This window comes from Zeugodacus cucurbitae, chromosome 5 (assembly GCF_028554725.1).
Source record: "Zeugodacus cucurbitae isolate PBARC_wt_2022May chromosome 5, idZeuCucr1.2, whole genome shotgun sequence".
In the NCBI taxonomy this organism is placed as follows: domain Eukaryota; kingdom Metazoa; phylum Arthropoda; class Insecta; order Diptera; family Tephritidae; genus Zeugodacus; species Zeugodacus cucurbitae.
Window position 1 is genome coordinate 55,094,479 of NC_071670.1, and position 15,496 is coordinate 55,109,974.

General features: G+C 38.7%; 1 protein-coding gene across 2 annotated transcripts in view; it reads right to left on the reverse strand.

Moving 5' to 3' along the window:
- LOC105209016 (uncharacterized) overlaps positions 1 to 15,496 on the reverse strand; it is a 34,850-nt gene that overhangs the window by 1,966 nt on the left and 17,388 nt on the right. Inside the window, exon 1 of one of the 2 annotated variants that reach the window (XM_054231900.1) lies at positions 5,328 to 5,862. The exons of the other annotated variant lie outside the window; for it this stretch is intronic. Within the exon in view, the coding sequence (XP_054087875.1) occupies positions 5,328 to 5,462 (135 nt within the window). The 5' untranslated portion in view covers positions 5,463 to 5,862. Of the gene's footprint in view, positions 1 to 5,327; positions 5,863 to 15,496 lie in introns of those variants that run through there. 2 annotated transcript variants of the gene reach the window in all.

Sequence of the window (15,496 nt, forward strand, 5' to 3'; positions counted from 1 at the left end):
AAAAAAATTAACGGAAATAAATATATAATCAGTTAAAGACCATGTAAAGATATTACAATATTTGTTTCATATGATTGTCCAGCTATGGATGCTTTTCCTTATTTGAGTCTGCGAAGTAATTTCGGTTTAACAAGATGGACCTTAGTAGGTCCCGAAATTGACGTCTTATTACAAGGTCTAAGTAAAGTAACAAATATGAATCGGACGCTCTGTGGAGGCTTTGGGGCCTGTGTTTGTTATGGACTATCTAAAAAGATAGTTTTATTGTGAGGAAGTTCGATTGGTATTTCCGACCAGGCATCTTAAGTCTCGGATTGAAAAGTCTCATGAAAAATGGACACTGGGTGAAGATGCTCGAATGTAGTTCCATTAGAGATACAACAGACTCCGTCCTCTTGAAGATAACGAATGCTGGCTCAGTTTTATAGATTTATACAACAGATTCATTCACTGAAAATCCAAATAGCAAAATCTCAGAAAGACATTGTACAAAGAGGGGTACGTCGTGGAGTATATAAAAAGAAACCGAGACGTAATTATGATACGAAAGAGAGGTAGAGGCGGAGAAATTTGTGAGAAGAACACAAAACCTGAGTACCTTAAGTTAGGATCATACTTATAGGCGGACCGGTTCTTCTACTGCTGAATGAAGAGAACAGTAAATTGCACGGAGAGGGAATTGAAGCTGTCTTTCCAAACCAGTACGATGAAAATCAAGTTCCATTACTCATCTAGAGAAAGTAAAAAGGTTTTTTGAGACGATGAATAATAGATTTAGCTCCTCAAGACGAAGATGAGAATGGAGTTTATTAATGACTTTGGAAGATATGAAGATTATTGAAATTTAGATGACCGCTCCTAAAACAAAAATTTGTCTAAAAGCAAAAGTGTAAAGGGTATTTACTGCCTCCCGTCAAACGTATCTTCATTACTTTTTCTTTCGCTGCATTTCACTTATGAACATTAAAAAATGGCAATTATCCAACGCCCACTAGAATTTTCAAGTAGACAAGTTGATGAGTGCATTTTTTTTTTGCTGGCGACAATAGCAACAACAACAACAACAGCTGAAGGAATTCAACAAAATGGATCACATTTCGAATGCGCAAACGCGTTGGCATTCCGTAGGCCGTGGCCATGAATTCGGAGGCTATCTTGAGAGCGTCGCGCGCTCAGACTTGGCCACTTAGAAAGTGTGATTGATTTTTTGGTGCGGCCAAAACGGGACGTCGCCCAACGCATGCGCGCGCGCACATACATACATACAGAAACTACAACAACAATCACATAGATGCTGGCGCTTGACTTGGCTTGACCAAGTTGGCGGTGGTAAACAGCAGCAGCGATTTGCGCGTCTGCGCGCGCTCGTTTCTTTTCCGTCATTCTGATAAATGTGCAATGTCGCGTGTGCCGCATATTGATGAGATTCCATTTGATGAAAAACGTATTTACATTAAAATTTTCTATTTTTGTTTTTTGCATTACTCTACTGGCGTGGTAGACTTCGTTGTTGTCGTTGTTGTGATAGTAGCTGTCGCTCAAGCCAAAGGTATTTAGAATGCGAGCGCATGCGGTCACAACAGCAGCCGCATCAGCAATTCAACCATCCATCCATCCATCCATGTGTGTGTGCCACCATCCATCCAGATTAGTACGCGGCGCGCAGCTTTGGCGCAGAGGGGAGTGAGCGGATTATGTGTGTGTGTGGCATGTTTGGGCGTACTGCCAAGTGCAGAAAAGAAAGTGTATATTTGGAATTATTTGGAATTGCTATTTTCTGTTTCAGTGGCCGCTTGACATCGCTTACAAACACACACACACACAAGCACATATGTCTGTATTGCCAACGGCATCTCTCGCCCGGCAAGTGATGCGCGATCGACAGTCGCCAGTTGCCTAGCACGTCGCTGTGATCTAGTTTGTTTGCAAAACAGCAAAAAGAAACGACAGGTGATCCACCACCAAAAACAAATGTAGACAAATCGTTACTTTGGCAAATTTGTATGGTAGGAGTGTTTCACATTGTGGAATGTAAATTATTTAGAACAAAATCGAAAATGCAGCGCAAAATTTGCATACTTTAATTGAATGTGCCATTTGGCACCAATCTTATGATTTATGTGATTAATTGCCAATTCATTGCATCGGTTATTGTTTGGGTAAAAGCTTTTGGAAGTAGTTGAAATTTTGATTTTGGTTGTACACAATATGCTAGAGGAGGTTATAGTAGCGTTTCGAATTCAATATTTTTAAAGGCTAGTATCTAGACCTACACAAAAATCAACGAAATGTTATATTTTTTTATGATTTTGTGTTCATTTAAATTAAGAATATTGACCATACAAAACGAAGTCCAAATTAAAACCAGCCAAGAACTGTACTCTGATATAATCTCCTCCAGACTATTTGTGGATCATTTTATCTCGCTCGAACAACTACATGCCTTTCTTCTTTTCATTTCAATCAGTAATCGCATATTGAAGTCAATCAAAAACGAAAAGAGCCGCCAATATTACATCCCTTTCGAAATTCTCGTGCATAATAAAGGGTTTTTCAAATGGGACACTGGAAAGTAGACCGATAGGGACAGCAAACGACGACATATTTTTGCTCGCTCTTTTGATACTTCTCTTCAGTAAGGTTTGCCACTTCATCATGGAAAGGTCCATGGTCCAACAACGAGTCGAAGTGATTAAAATTTTCTACCGAAATTCGGAGTCAGTGGCTCAACTTTAAGAACGCTACGTCCAATTTATAGTCGTCATAATCGCCCTGTCCGATCCACAATTGAGCATCTAGTGGAATAATTTGAATCCACAGGCACAGTACAAAATGTTCCCGAAATGAAATAAATATTGCTGCCGCTAGCGCATTAATTGAGAAAGATCCAAATCATGTCTCTTTGATATCGTTGTGGTGAATTTTTCGGCCTACATCCTTACAAGATCAAATTGACGCAAGAACTGAAGTCGCTTGACCACCAGAATCGTCGTATGTTTATGAATTGGGCTGAGGAACAACTTGAAAATGATTCGGATTTTCATCGAAAAGTCATCTTCAGCGATGAGGCTCATTTCTGGCTGAATGGCTTCGTCAATAAGCAAAGTATGCTTTATTGGTCAGGCAGCAATCCACAAGAACTCCATGAGTCACCATTGCATCCCGAACTTGCGCCGTACTTCTTCCGTGATGATCAAGACGTACGGCACGTTACTGTGAATAGGAATCGCTACCGCTCAATGATAGCCGAATATTTTTTTACCGAATTGGATTATATGGACTTGGACAATATGTGGTTCCAACAGGACGGCGTCACAAGCCACACAGCGAATGTTACAATCGATTTATTGGAAACCAAATTTGGTGAACGTGTTATCTCACGAAATGGCTCAGTCAATTTGCCGCCTCGGTCGTGCGATTTGACGCCGTTAGACTATTTCCTGTGGAGCTGACGTAGCTATGGTCTGTGCCAAAAAGCCAGCGACGATTAAAGAAATTCGTACGAATTTCGATGTCAAATTGCAGCAGTATCGGCTGATTTAGGCTTGAAAACCGTCGAAAACTGCTACATCGACTGTACTTTCATAGGTATAAAGAATATGTATAAAGCCCTACAGAGCCCGTATCTGGCAATACTGTACACCCTTGAAAGGTTTTGATATAACCTACAAAACGAAGCTATGCATGATTAGTTTGGATATTGCGTTCAACAGTTATATACGTGTAAACATGGAGTTCACTAACGCCGAAATTCGCGTTATTTTAAGGTTTTCCTTCGTTAAAGGCATATCCGCTAAAGATACGATCAGTGAGATGGATGGTGTTTTGGGGAGTGGTACTCTATAACTTCGAACTGCGGAGAAATGGTTTCGACGATTCAGAGCGGGTGAAAACGACACCATGGATAGGCCAGCCGGCGGAAGATCTGTAACGGCGAATACCGATCAAATCATGGAAAACATCGAGTTAGACTGCGATATGCTGCTGAAACGGAACGAACTCGACCCAGTTTTGAAGCGGCTGGTGACTGGTGATAAAAAATTGATCACATACGACAATATCAAGCGAAAATGGTCGTGGTCGAAGGCAGGTGAATCGTCCCAAACAGTGGCCAAGCCGGGATTGACGGCCAGGAAGGTTTTGCTGTGTGTTTGGTGGGATAGACTATGATCCAGACTATGGCCAGACGCTTAATTCTACCATCTACTGCGATCAACTGGACCGCTTGAAGTAGGCGATCGACCAGAAGAGTCCAGAATTGACCAACAGGAAGGGTGTAGTGTTCCATCAGGACAACGCCAAACCACAGACTTCGTTGATGGCTTTTGAGAAGCTACGGGAGCTCGGATGGGAGGTTTTATCGCATACACCATATAGTCCGGACTTAGCGCCAAGTGATTACCACCTGTTGATGTCCATGGCGAACGCCCTTGGTGGTGTAGTTGAACTCAAAAGAGGGTTGTGAAAAGTGGCTGTCAGAGTTCATCACAAATAAGGAGGAGGGCTTCTACGAGGGGGTTATTATGAAGTTGCCGTCTAGATGGAAACTAAATACGATCACTGTTATACACTTTTTATAAAGCATTGAATAAAGTGCAAAAATGCGGAAGGGAGGTATTTGCCAAACTGATATTAACTTGCGTGTTTTGACAAAAAGAATTCTGATTCTTATATATTTTTAATATTTTTCAGTTTTCTTTCCTTGCACAATTCCTTAGTATATCACGCCACTATGACCTTAGCGTAATAACAAACAAGCTTGTGGTTAACCAAATAAATATTACATCACCGGAGTAAGTCGATTTCAACTGAATTACGGTTAGTAAAAGTTTAGCTATTATTTATAGAGATGTTGGTCACTGCATATACAAATTTATTGCAAAAAATTATTAGCTGGAATTTATATTTTCAGAATTATTTCGGCATATGCAAAATCTGCTGCTGAAAACATATCTGTGTTCATATATTTGAATGCATATCTTTTAATATGCATATTTGAACCGATAAAACATATTAATTGCTATTGGAATATATTATTAATTCACAATTTTTTTGCTCACAACTGATAAATAAATAGAGTAAAAAAAATGTTTCTTTTTTTTAATTTATGCATGAATATCCATATACTCCTACTCGTACTCGTACGTGCATATAACTTAAGTCTGCTTTAAAATTATTCATGCATGCTTCGCATACCACAGGAAATACTGATAATAGTATATATTTTTTGCTCACAGTTTCCGTCGAAAACAAAAACGCACACACACACACACACACCCGCGTTGCTGATATCACTTTAGTTACTCAAGTACAAAAAAGAAACTCACATTCGGACAACGTTTTTTCAAATCGGTGCGTTTCTTCGACACATAACTGTTGAAATTCATCCAAGGTGAGACGAATTCAAAACTTAACAGCGTGAATAAGAAGAAGAACAAAGTTGCAGCTCGCCAAGATGCCATTTTTTACTTTCCGTATATAGTTTTGATTAAATTTCTTTTTTAGTTTTTTGTTTAAATTTATTTTTAAAACTTTTTGCTTAAAATGCGATTTTTCAGCTTTTTGGCTATTTCACTTTCTTTCTCCAGCCGTTTGTTTACTTCATGCCCATACAAAATAGATTGGCGTTGCCGCGTGGAACGTGTGTAGAACACCAACTGTTGGTGAAATTGCAAATTTTTGAACAACTCAATTCACACGGAGAGAAGTGGAAAAAAGAAACAAAAGAACTCAGAACTATTTTGACATTTTGTACTTTTTACAACAAAAATAATTTTACGCCATTCCCGACCGGCAGCGACGCGCTAACTGGCTGCGATATTTGTATGCTAAGCGATGGCGCGCGGCTGAGCTCCAGCGATTTGTAAATGGTAGCAACGATTGTGGAGCGTAAACTACATATGTAGATATGTATGTATGTACAATTCTGTACATATAAAGAAAAGGAAAAAACAGCAATTAAAAACAATAATAACAAAAAAGTAAAATAAAATGAAATTGCGGATAAGAACACCCGCCACTCGACGCTACTTTTTTGTTGTAATTTGTGTTGATGGCCTGCTAGAGTGATTGTCGCTTGGGGTATGCATTGATGTTGTTGTTGTTAGAGTGACCCTGTAGGGATTTTCACATCTTGTTATCTTTGCGTTTCGAGGTATTATGCTTTCTGATTTAATGTTTCCGGAAGATGTCTAGTAAAGCTAGTATGGCAGACAATTTCCTTGTGATTTTTAGATTCATCCTGGCTATTTATTGATTTTCTAGATATATTTTACTGGCGAGTGTCACTGGAGACTAAAGATTTTATCAAGCACAAGCTGTCAAAGTTGTTTGGAAGAAGTCGACCGATCTAGCCACTTTCTCTTCCTGTGTTCAGTTTTCGCCAGGCTGAGGTCGAAGCATCTCGGTTGGTATACCTTCAGCGAACCCGGACTGTCTAACATTGATATTATTCAAATTAATAAATTTGTGAAAAATTCTAAGCACTTTGTCTATAGGTGAGGGGTGTCTTGAATAGATGTAATTACAAAGAACCAGCATTTATAGCTGTTCAAGTGGGATCCTTCGGAATCTCAAACGTAAGAATCAGTTTCATTAATCTAACCTACTGGTATCACTTGTAATGAAACATGCGTCTTGGAATCCGTAAAAAATCGTTTTCGATATTATCCGGAATAAGGAGTCTAATCCAACGGAGAGTTTAACTGAAGTATGTAAGTATATATGTATATGAGTTCTTTTTTGATTACTTCAAACATCCCGACATTCAAGTAGTAAGGACATCAGAATCAAATGTTCTCAATCAGAGTTCCTGCGGAATTGCTTTAGTAAAATCGCTAATGAAGGAGAATTCCTTACTACTGCTAAATTTCTAAATCTATCCTTCAAGTGGTGTGTCAAGAATACAATTATTCCGGAAACACCTCAACATATAAGAAGCGTCCCATAATAACACGGCGTTAGTGACTGTAAGACAGTAGAATTTTAAATTTTTAGGCATTTGAATATCAAATTAAACACATTTCGGGAGACTGAAAGAATGTGAAACATTTTACGAGTCTAACTGGCTGTACTGAGTTACAGCTCGTTCTTAATAGCAAACGTAACGACAGTGGATCCAATTTAAAAGTATTTTTCGAAATTATTTTATAAAATTTATAATCTAAAAAAATTATTAACAACAAAGGAAAAAAAACAGACTCTAAAAATAAATTTTCTTGGTTTTGCTTACAAATACTTTAAGTTTGCTCAGTCAAATTGAGCTCGACATTTTTTACGAATACAAATTTTTCTTACAGGGTATGCACTTATAAATAAATACAGAATAACTAATTCATGTTTTACATATGTACTTTATTTATGTGCGTATTTTTTATACTCATTTTCAAATTACACATATATTTGTTTTGTCTTGACAGCGGCGATGAAACATCAAACGCGCAATAATAATAAAATTTATTAGTATTTTTAATTTCAAATGTACTGAGTACAACCACACACTCCCACACACACATACATAGTTTTCACACTCATTCTGGTGCTGTTTCTAACATATATGAAGAATATTACTTGAAACATAATCATTGAGCAATTTTTGAAATATTTTCGCTCGTGAATAGAATATAAATCACATACTCATAAGCTAGTTCTCAGATACATACATACATATGTATGATTTTCTAACTTTGTGAAATTGAGCAAAGTGCAGAGAACGCTGAGTGGCGCTTCCACAACTCTATATGCATTTGTACATATGTTTATCTTTTAATTTTCGCTTGGATTTGTGGGGCGTCAAGGAAGTGCGTAAAGTGTGCGATCACTCTGCTTGACGACGCAGCAGAAGTTGTGCTCTGGGACTGGATCGTTTGCATGACTTGACTGCCGCTGCTTGCATTTTCTTATCTCGCGTCATAAAAACGAAACGGCATTTCATTCGCATGTCACTTCACTGTGCAGCGGAATGCTGAGAAGGCACAGTAATGCAAGTGCAGAGGAAAATTACTGATTTTTAGAGTCTAATAAATAGTTTTAGTAAATTTTTTTCATAGGGAATGGTGTCGGCTCTTACGATTGACTAGCTTGATTCTTTTCTCTTTCTTATTATCGATTTAAGCGTGTGGACTTACGCCCTGAGATCTAAAAGCAAATTTAATCGGACATTTAGGAGAATACGAATTAGGAAATTCTTAAAGAAGGTCTTATACATATATTGGTCTTGGAAAAATCTTCAAAATATATTTTAAGGGTAGTTTAAAGAATAATAGGGTACAATATCACTACTACGTCAATTCGAGGTGTGTTCAAAAAATCACGGGAATTTTTTATTTTTGATAAAAATATTTATTCAATAGTCCACATTATTGTTGTCGTCTTTAAAAGAGTCTCCATTCGATATTATGCATTTATACTAACGATTTTTATAATCGTCAAAACACTCCTCAAATCCGATTTTTGGAATACCCATTGGCTCTTTAGCGATTTCTCGTATGCTTGTAGAACTACGGCCTTTTAAGGTTATCTTAAAAGTCACACAGAGTCATGTCTGGCGAATACAAAGGCTGGGTCATCGTTACAGTGGGGATCTCTCCACTATCGGATCAAAAGAAAAATATTAAAATTTTTATATCGAAAATCCTCACCGTGCAACACAGAATTTTTCACAGTTTTCAATAATTCCAAAAGGGGGCTCCACCCATTAGACTGTCATTGTGTAGCGCGTAACGCTTCCGCTGTTGCGATTTTTCTAATTAAGAATTTTGCTGTTGCCCTCAAACTTCAATATTTTTAGATATCGTCACGCACTTAGCCGCCACTTCGCTGCGCCACCACACCCGCGCGCCGGCATTACGAGCCGTAAATCGCTGATTGCAGGTCATCCGAAGCATTCCGAATTGGTGACTGTGAAGCATCTCTAACACTTCGCAGTGGTATTTGCAGCCGTCAGTTATATGTAAGACACTTGATTATGCAGATAGCGAATTTTCAATTTCAATTTCTATTTTAATAAGCATGCATGTGTTAGATGTACGAATGTAATATGTGATATAAATCTGACTGAAAAAGGCTCTTACTGATTCAAACTAAAGGTACATAGAATATTATTGATATATAAATATTTATTTATTCGAGTATAACTTCAAGGCAATAAAATGACCAAATTTCTTCGATCATATTGAAATTTTATTAGAAATTTCATCAAAACGATATCGACTTATGTATCTTACCATAGTTTCACCTAAAGTTGGACGTGCACTCTTTACAATAATAATAATGATTCATTATCTTATAGTAGGTTCCGTTCCCTTAAGATGGACTAGACCTTTCAGTTCCCACAAACGCTGCCTAAACCAATAATAGCTAGAGGAATACCTGGGGTCTTGGAACACTTGCAAAACGGGTCGTACTACAAAATTACTGAGGGGTAATGTTGACTGTGGACAGACCAAAAAACTTCTACTTTGAGTAAGAGCGAACTAAGCAGTAGCTCGGGGTCGTCACGGAACACGTACAACTAAGAGGCAACCTGCTGAGATTTGGGATAGAATAATTGGCAGAATACATGTCATGTGCGGAGGAGTTGAAATGTTAGAACATCATTTTTGCGAATGACCATTCTTCAGTAGGTTACAAAGTCTTATTTTCTACAACTTCCAATACTCCAACCTAAGGGAAATTGGGAATTTGGGAGGAAAAAAGTGAAAAGTTTCGTAAAATCAACTGAATTGCTTAGGAGACCCTTATTGAGGTACCCCTGGAGTGTACAAAGGACCTGAAGATGGCCAAAGTGCGGGTGTTTTCGGTCAGGCACTCTTTGCCTATCTATTCAACCAACCAACCATTTTGTATTAAATTTGGAGTAAAATTAATTTATGAAGAATCGGTATATTCAATATGCTGATAGAGAGTTTAGGGAATATATGGATTGTCTAAGATCCATAATCGAAGAATTTGTTATTTCTCGAATTGACCACTGAGAAATTTGAACCACAGTAGATCAGCAAAAGATACAGGAAATCCAGTTTCTGAGGGTATTAGGTGAAGGTGACTGAGAAAGTAGGAAGTCAAACACGTTGGAAATGACCTATTCTCACTTTAAGATAAAGTGGCGATTGGTGCACTTTGTGAACCTAATGTACTTATATCATATAGCGTCAATCTAGAAGTTCGTAATCCGGCATTCTATGTTAAATATATCACTATGATCCACAGCAATTTATTGTTCTCTCTCTCTTCAGCTTTTGAAGAAGGCAAGGCATTAGTTGAATGATTACTCTATGACAATAGAAATCGAGAATGATGTGGAAAAGACGAACGCCTGAGCTCGTAAGTTGCAAAAAATCACATTGTCAGTGCGTACTGTTGTGCAGTCCTGACAGCTGAAAAACTCCACATTTTTGTATAATGTCTGATCCTGCGGCAACAGTGATTAACAATTGAATTGGTGTGATTATTTCGGGAGGAGTCGCTTGTGTTTTTGTGAACTGTCACTTTTGTTCACAGATTACACTCACTCTCGCCTTCGGTCAATTGTCAAGTTTCTTCGTTAGTTGACTTGTGTGCTTATTGAATGCTTGGAACATTTTCAAATTGCACTTTTCATTTATTTAAGTTGAATTGTTGAGAAAACGGATTCGAAAGTTCAATTGCATACTGCGTTGAAAGATACTCACGTACTCACATATGTTTAATCCGTTTTGGCTTTTGAAGTGCGTGCTACTGTCACTCGCCGTTGTCACCACCAGCAGGTACAGGTGTGTTGTATGTGTGTGTGGCTAAGTGATTCGCATTGATTGTCATTCGCATTGTCAGCGCTTTGTTATTATTGCTATGTATGTATGTATGTAATTCTTCTTTCTTTCATTTATTTATTATTTGTGCGATTGTTACTGTTTTTATGTTGTTATTATTGTGGCGCTTCTTCTTCTTCATCGTTTTGCTGGAAAATTGCATTTAACTTAATTCCCATCACGGCAGCAATGTGACAAGCCAAAGCCGCAGCGCAATGCGATGAACAGTACAAAAGCTCCGGGGGCTGTCAACCGACACTGCGCACTTCTTCATTCATCTCTCATCCGTTTATTCAGCTGGCCGACGCTGATGCTCTACGCTCATCCGTCTACTTAAGCGTCAGCGTCGTCAAATTGTCACCTTGTTGTTGTTGCCTTATTGTGGTTGTTGTTGCTGGCATCAGGTATTGTGTTGATGATTCGCTTGTTGCCAACAGTGTGGACGCTGTTGATAAAATCTTAATTAGTCTACCCCTTTCATCCTTTCTGCCTTCCTTTGTGTCGACCAAGTGGCAACGCCGCTTCATGGTTGCTGCTTTGGCAGCTGTGGCACAATCTGAAATTCTTTCACTTTCTAATTGCAGAAAATTACGCATTTCAATTGTCAGGATTAAATTTTACTTTTCTGCATAACTTTCAGCTTAAAACAACAACAACAGCTGAAACAAAAAAAAAACGCATTTTCAAATGAGTTAAACACAAACTCAGGCGATTTAATTTGAAGCGATCAGCGCGTCTGTCCGTATGGCAATTTTAATGTAATTAACTTTGTGCCGTGAATATGTTGTGAATAATTTATGTAAAAAAAGACTTTCTCAAATATTTTAATAAAATGCATTTGCAGGAATTAAATTCTATACAATTGGGTCATGTGTGAAAATGAAAGCTCGAGGACTTTCAACAGGTGTACATTTGTAAGCTCGTAGTAATGCTTATCGCGTGATATTTATGGGAGCTGACGGTCCTTATATACAATTTTTTTGGGATCCAGTATAAAATTAAATAAAGTTAGTAATATGAGTTAAATTTTATATCATCTAGTTGATTGGTTGCACTCCTGAGAGCTTCCATTTATTATATCGAATAAGTGATGATAAGTGTGGAAGATAAAGGATTTTTCAATAGGGACGCTACAAAACTAGACCGATAGGGACAGCAAACGACGCCATATTTTTTCCCGCTCTTTTGACATTTCTCTTCAGTAAGGTTTGCCATTTCATTATGGAACGAAATACGATCCAGCAACAAGTTAAAATTATTAGAATTTACTACCGAAATTCAGAGTCAGTGGCCTCAACTTTATGAGCGCTACGTCCAATTTATGGTTATCATAATCGCCCTGTCAGATCAACAATTGGGTGTCTAGTAGATAAATTTTAATCCACAGGCACAGTACAAAGTGTTCTCGTGCCTCGTTTAGAGAATATTGCTGCCGCTAGCGCATCAATTGAGGAAGATCCAAATCAGCCTCTCACTCATCGTTCTAAAGCGTTGGTCATCTGATGTGGCGAATTTTGAGAAAAGATCTTGGTCTACATCTTTACAAGATCAAATTGACGCAAGAACTGGAACCGTTTGACCACCAGAATCGTGAAAATGATCGGGATTCGCATTGAAAAATCACCTTCAGTGATGAGGGTCATTTCTGGATGCATGGCTTCGACAATAAGCAAAATACATATGCGTTATTGGACAGGCAGCATCCACACGTACTCCATGAGTCACCATTGCATCCAGAAAAAATTACGGTTTGGTACGGTTTATGGGCCGGCGGCGTCATTGGGCCGTATTTCTGCCGTGATGATCAATCTATTTATTGAAAACCAATTTTGGTGAACGTCCTATCTCACGAAATGGCCCAGTCAATTGGCCTCCTCGGTCGTGTGAATTGACGCCGTTAGACTATTTCCTGTGGGGCTACGTCAAGTCCTATGGTCTATGCCAACCAGCCAGCGACGATTGATGAACTTCGTACGAATATCGAACGTGAAATTGCAGCACTATCGGCCGATTTGTGTTTGAAAACCGTTGACAATTGGGTTCAGAGTTTGCGTGTCCGTGGTGGGCATGTCAAAGAAATCGAGTTTCATACATGATAGCATCGAATGTACGTTCGCAGGAATAACGAATTTCATTGATATCCCAAACCGTTTTTTTATTTAAAAAAATCTTGGGTGCGCTCTTATTGAAAAACTCTTCATATCAAATGGATCTGAAAATATTTAAAGGGTTCGGGACAAAAACAAGTAGAAAAGGAAGACCAATAACATTATACGGTCCGACCTAAGTTCAGATTTCTTCAGTCGTCCAGGGGAACTACTGAGTATCGAAATTAATAAACTTAGCAGATTTGTGATGAGTTCAATGCCGAAGACATTTTTGTTTCAATCCTAGCACTGGTTTTCAGAAACACTTCGACTATGTGCTCTAAAAAGCTCTCAACTATCACCATTTCGGTTCCGGTTAGCATTATTTAACCAATTTCAACACAACCTGCCTTGTTCAAGCGACATGAAACATTTACCCGGATAAAAATTAGGGACCATTTCGATTACGTAGACCCGACAGTCGTGGAAACAGTAAACCTATGCAAAATATTTTAGCGATTGTTAACAATTTTAACTTAGGTAGTAGTGAACTTAGATGACAACCCCAAATATTTTATGAGCTATAGCCAATACCAATCCATGATTTCATAATATTAGGTTTTCGGAATAACCTGGAATAATTTGCTGACATCAGCTGAGTTATAAAGGTTAAAGTTTAAATTCATATTTTTTGCTTTGGTTAAGAACATTTTAAGGTTAATAAGATATCCAATCATCAATCTTCTGGTTAACTTTTAGCTTAGAACACCGATGTAAACTTAGCTTAGAACACGTTCAGTAAACTTTAATTTCTCTGTATCGAAGACTGAAAACAGCCGTAAAGAAACTATCTTTGAAATATCCGAGGAACAGATTTAAACAGACCGCATATAGTAATTAAAAAATCTTCCTTCGATTTAAAAATGGAAAACATACTGTAATCACACCCACCTCCCATATAGCGGTAGTCTTCAAAACACTTTCTTCAACAACATATGAATGGGTACATAATTAAAGTCCACATGAATGTGCAGCGATTGCCAAAAATAATCACATCAACAATCTCGCAGCTATCACTTAAAAAATTCGCCTTAAGGTCGAAATATTTTGCATAATTGTGTTGTTATTTTTTTGCGATTTTCCTTTTGGAAAGCGATATCGGAAATGATTGCAGATTGCAGAATCGAAAGCCCCGACACATGCACATGCACACACATACAATATTCGCAACTAAAAGTAGAGAGAATTCCAAAAATTCATCAAGGCAACGCACATAACCTGATTGTTGACTTTCGAAACCTCCCAGAATTGTGGCGTTCATCCAAAAGCCCACCTGTCCGCCGCACGCCCGTCAGGATGTCTGGGCCGCAATGAAATTGAGCTTCAAACTCATTACTTTCACATGTGCCGTGGCGGCGGCGGTGGCTCCAGCAGTAGAAGCATAAACTCGCCAAGTTATCTGATAAAAGTGAGAAAAATAAATAAATATAACCAACCACTACTTCACGTTTGCAGCGTTCGTTTTTTTTTATTTCGTTGCAGGAAGAGTTGTCCGCATACGCGTCCATGTAACAATCTTTCGCAGACTGCATATTTTTATTCTTTACGATGCGCCTTTGCAGAACGAGCTGGTGATTTGCCTCGCGCGCTTCACGTCGCGTCGCGTTGCGTCGCTTAACTAACATCGGCGAGACGGAGACACTTTCTCTTCGCAGCAACCAGCGAAACATGTTGTGCATTACCTTCCGGGCAGCCAATATGCCAGCGTCTTCCGTCTATCTCGGTGGAGTTGGTAGCTGCTGCGGCAACAGGCAATGACATTCATCTGTTGTTGTCGGCTACGGAAGGGGTGAGCGAGGGAAAATTGGTTGTGCGCTATAATTTATGTTGCCAAAAACTTGCACTTACATTCTAGTACCAGCCAGGCGGACGCGTACATAAAGAGCATACGCAAATTGGAAGTGGTTAAGCAGGGTCGGATTTTTTATTGGTCGTGATATCTCCGTGAGAACCAGATACAGAAAATGTAGTTGCTGTTCGAGGTAGGAAAAGTCCCCTAGGTTAGATTTTATCCCGGGTTTTTGAAATTTTCAATACAGTGTCAAGAAAGTCCGTTGTTGTAGCGGTTACCCAAACCTGCTTGAACCGGTAAGCATAAATCAATTGTCATCGAAGTCAACGAGTCTAACGAGAGACCAAGGCAACGAGCTGTTTCTACAGTGGCCGATCAAAGGGAAAGGGATGGTGGTTGAGTGGGATTAACAGGACATGCAAAGAGGTGATTAGTGTCTTGTGGTTTTGTATGCAGAACATATATTTGGTATGTCGGGGTTCAGTCAGGATGGGTAGGAGTTTAATCTGCTACAGTATTCAGAAAGAAGTTGCGCGTGGGGCGCACCCACAACAGTTGGTTCTACGGTATCGGAATTGACCTGCACTTTATCCTGCTAAGGGCTGTTATTTTGGCGATCTGAATACAAACTACTTAGAGCTTCTTGAGAACCCTTCAGTTTGAGTTCGGCGTATGAACTCCATAATTTTTGATGATGTGATATGAAGAATCGGATATCATGATTCTTAAATTAATTTAAATCAAGACTAGTGAGACCTTAATCTTCAGAG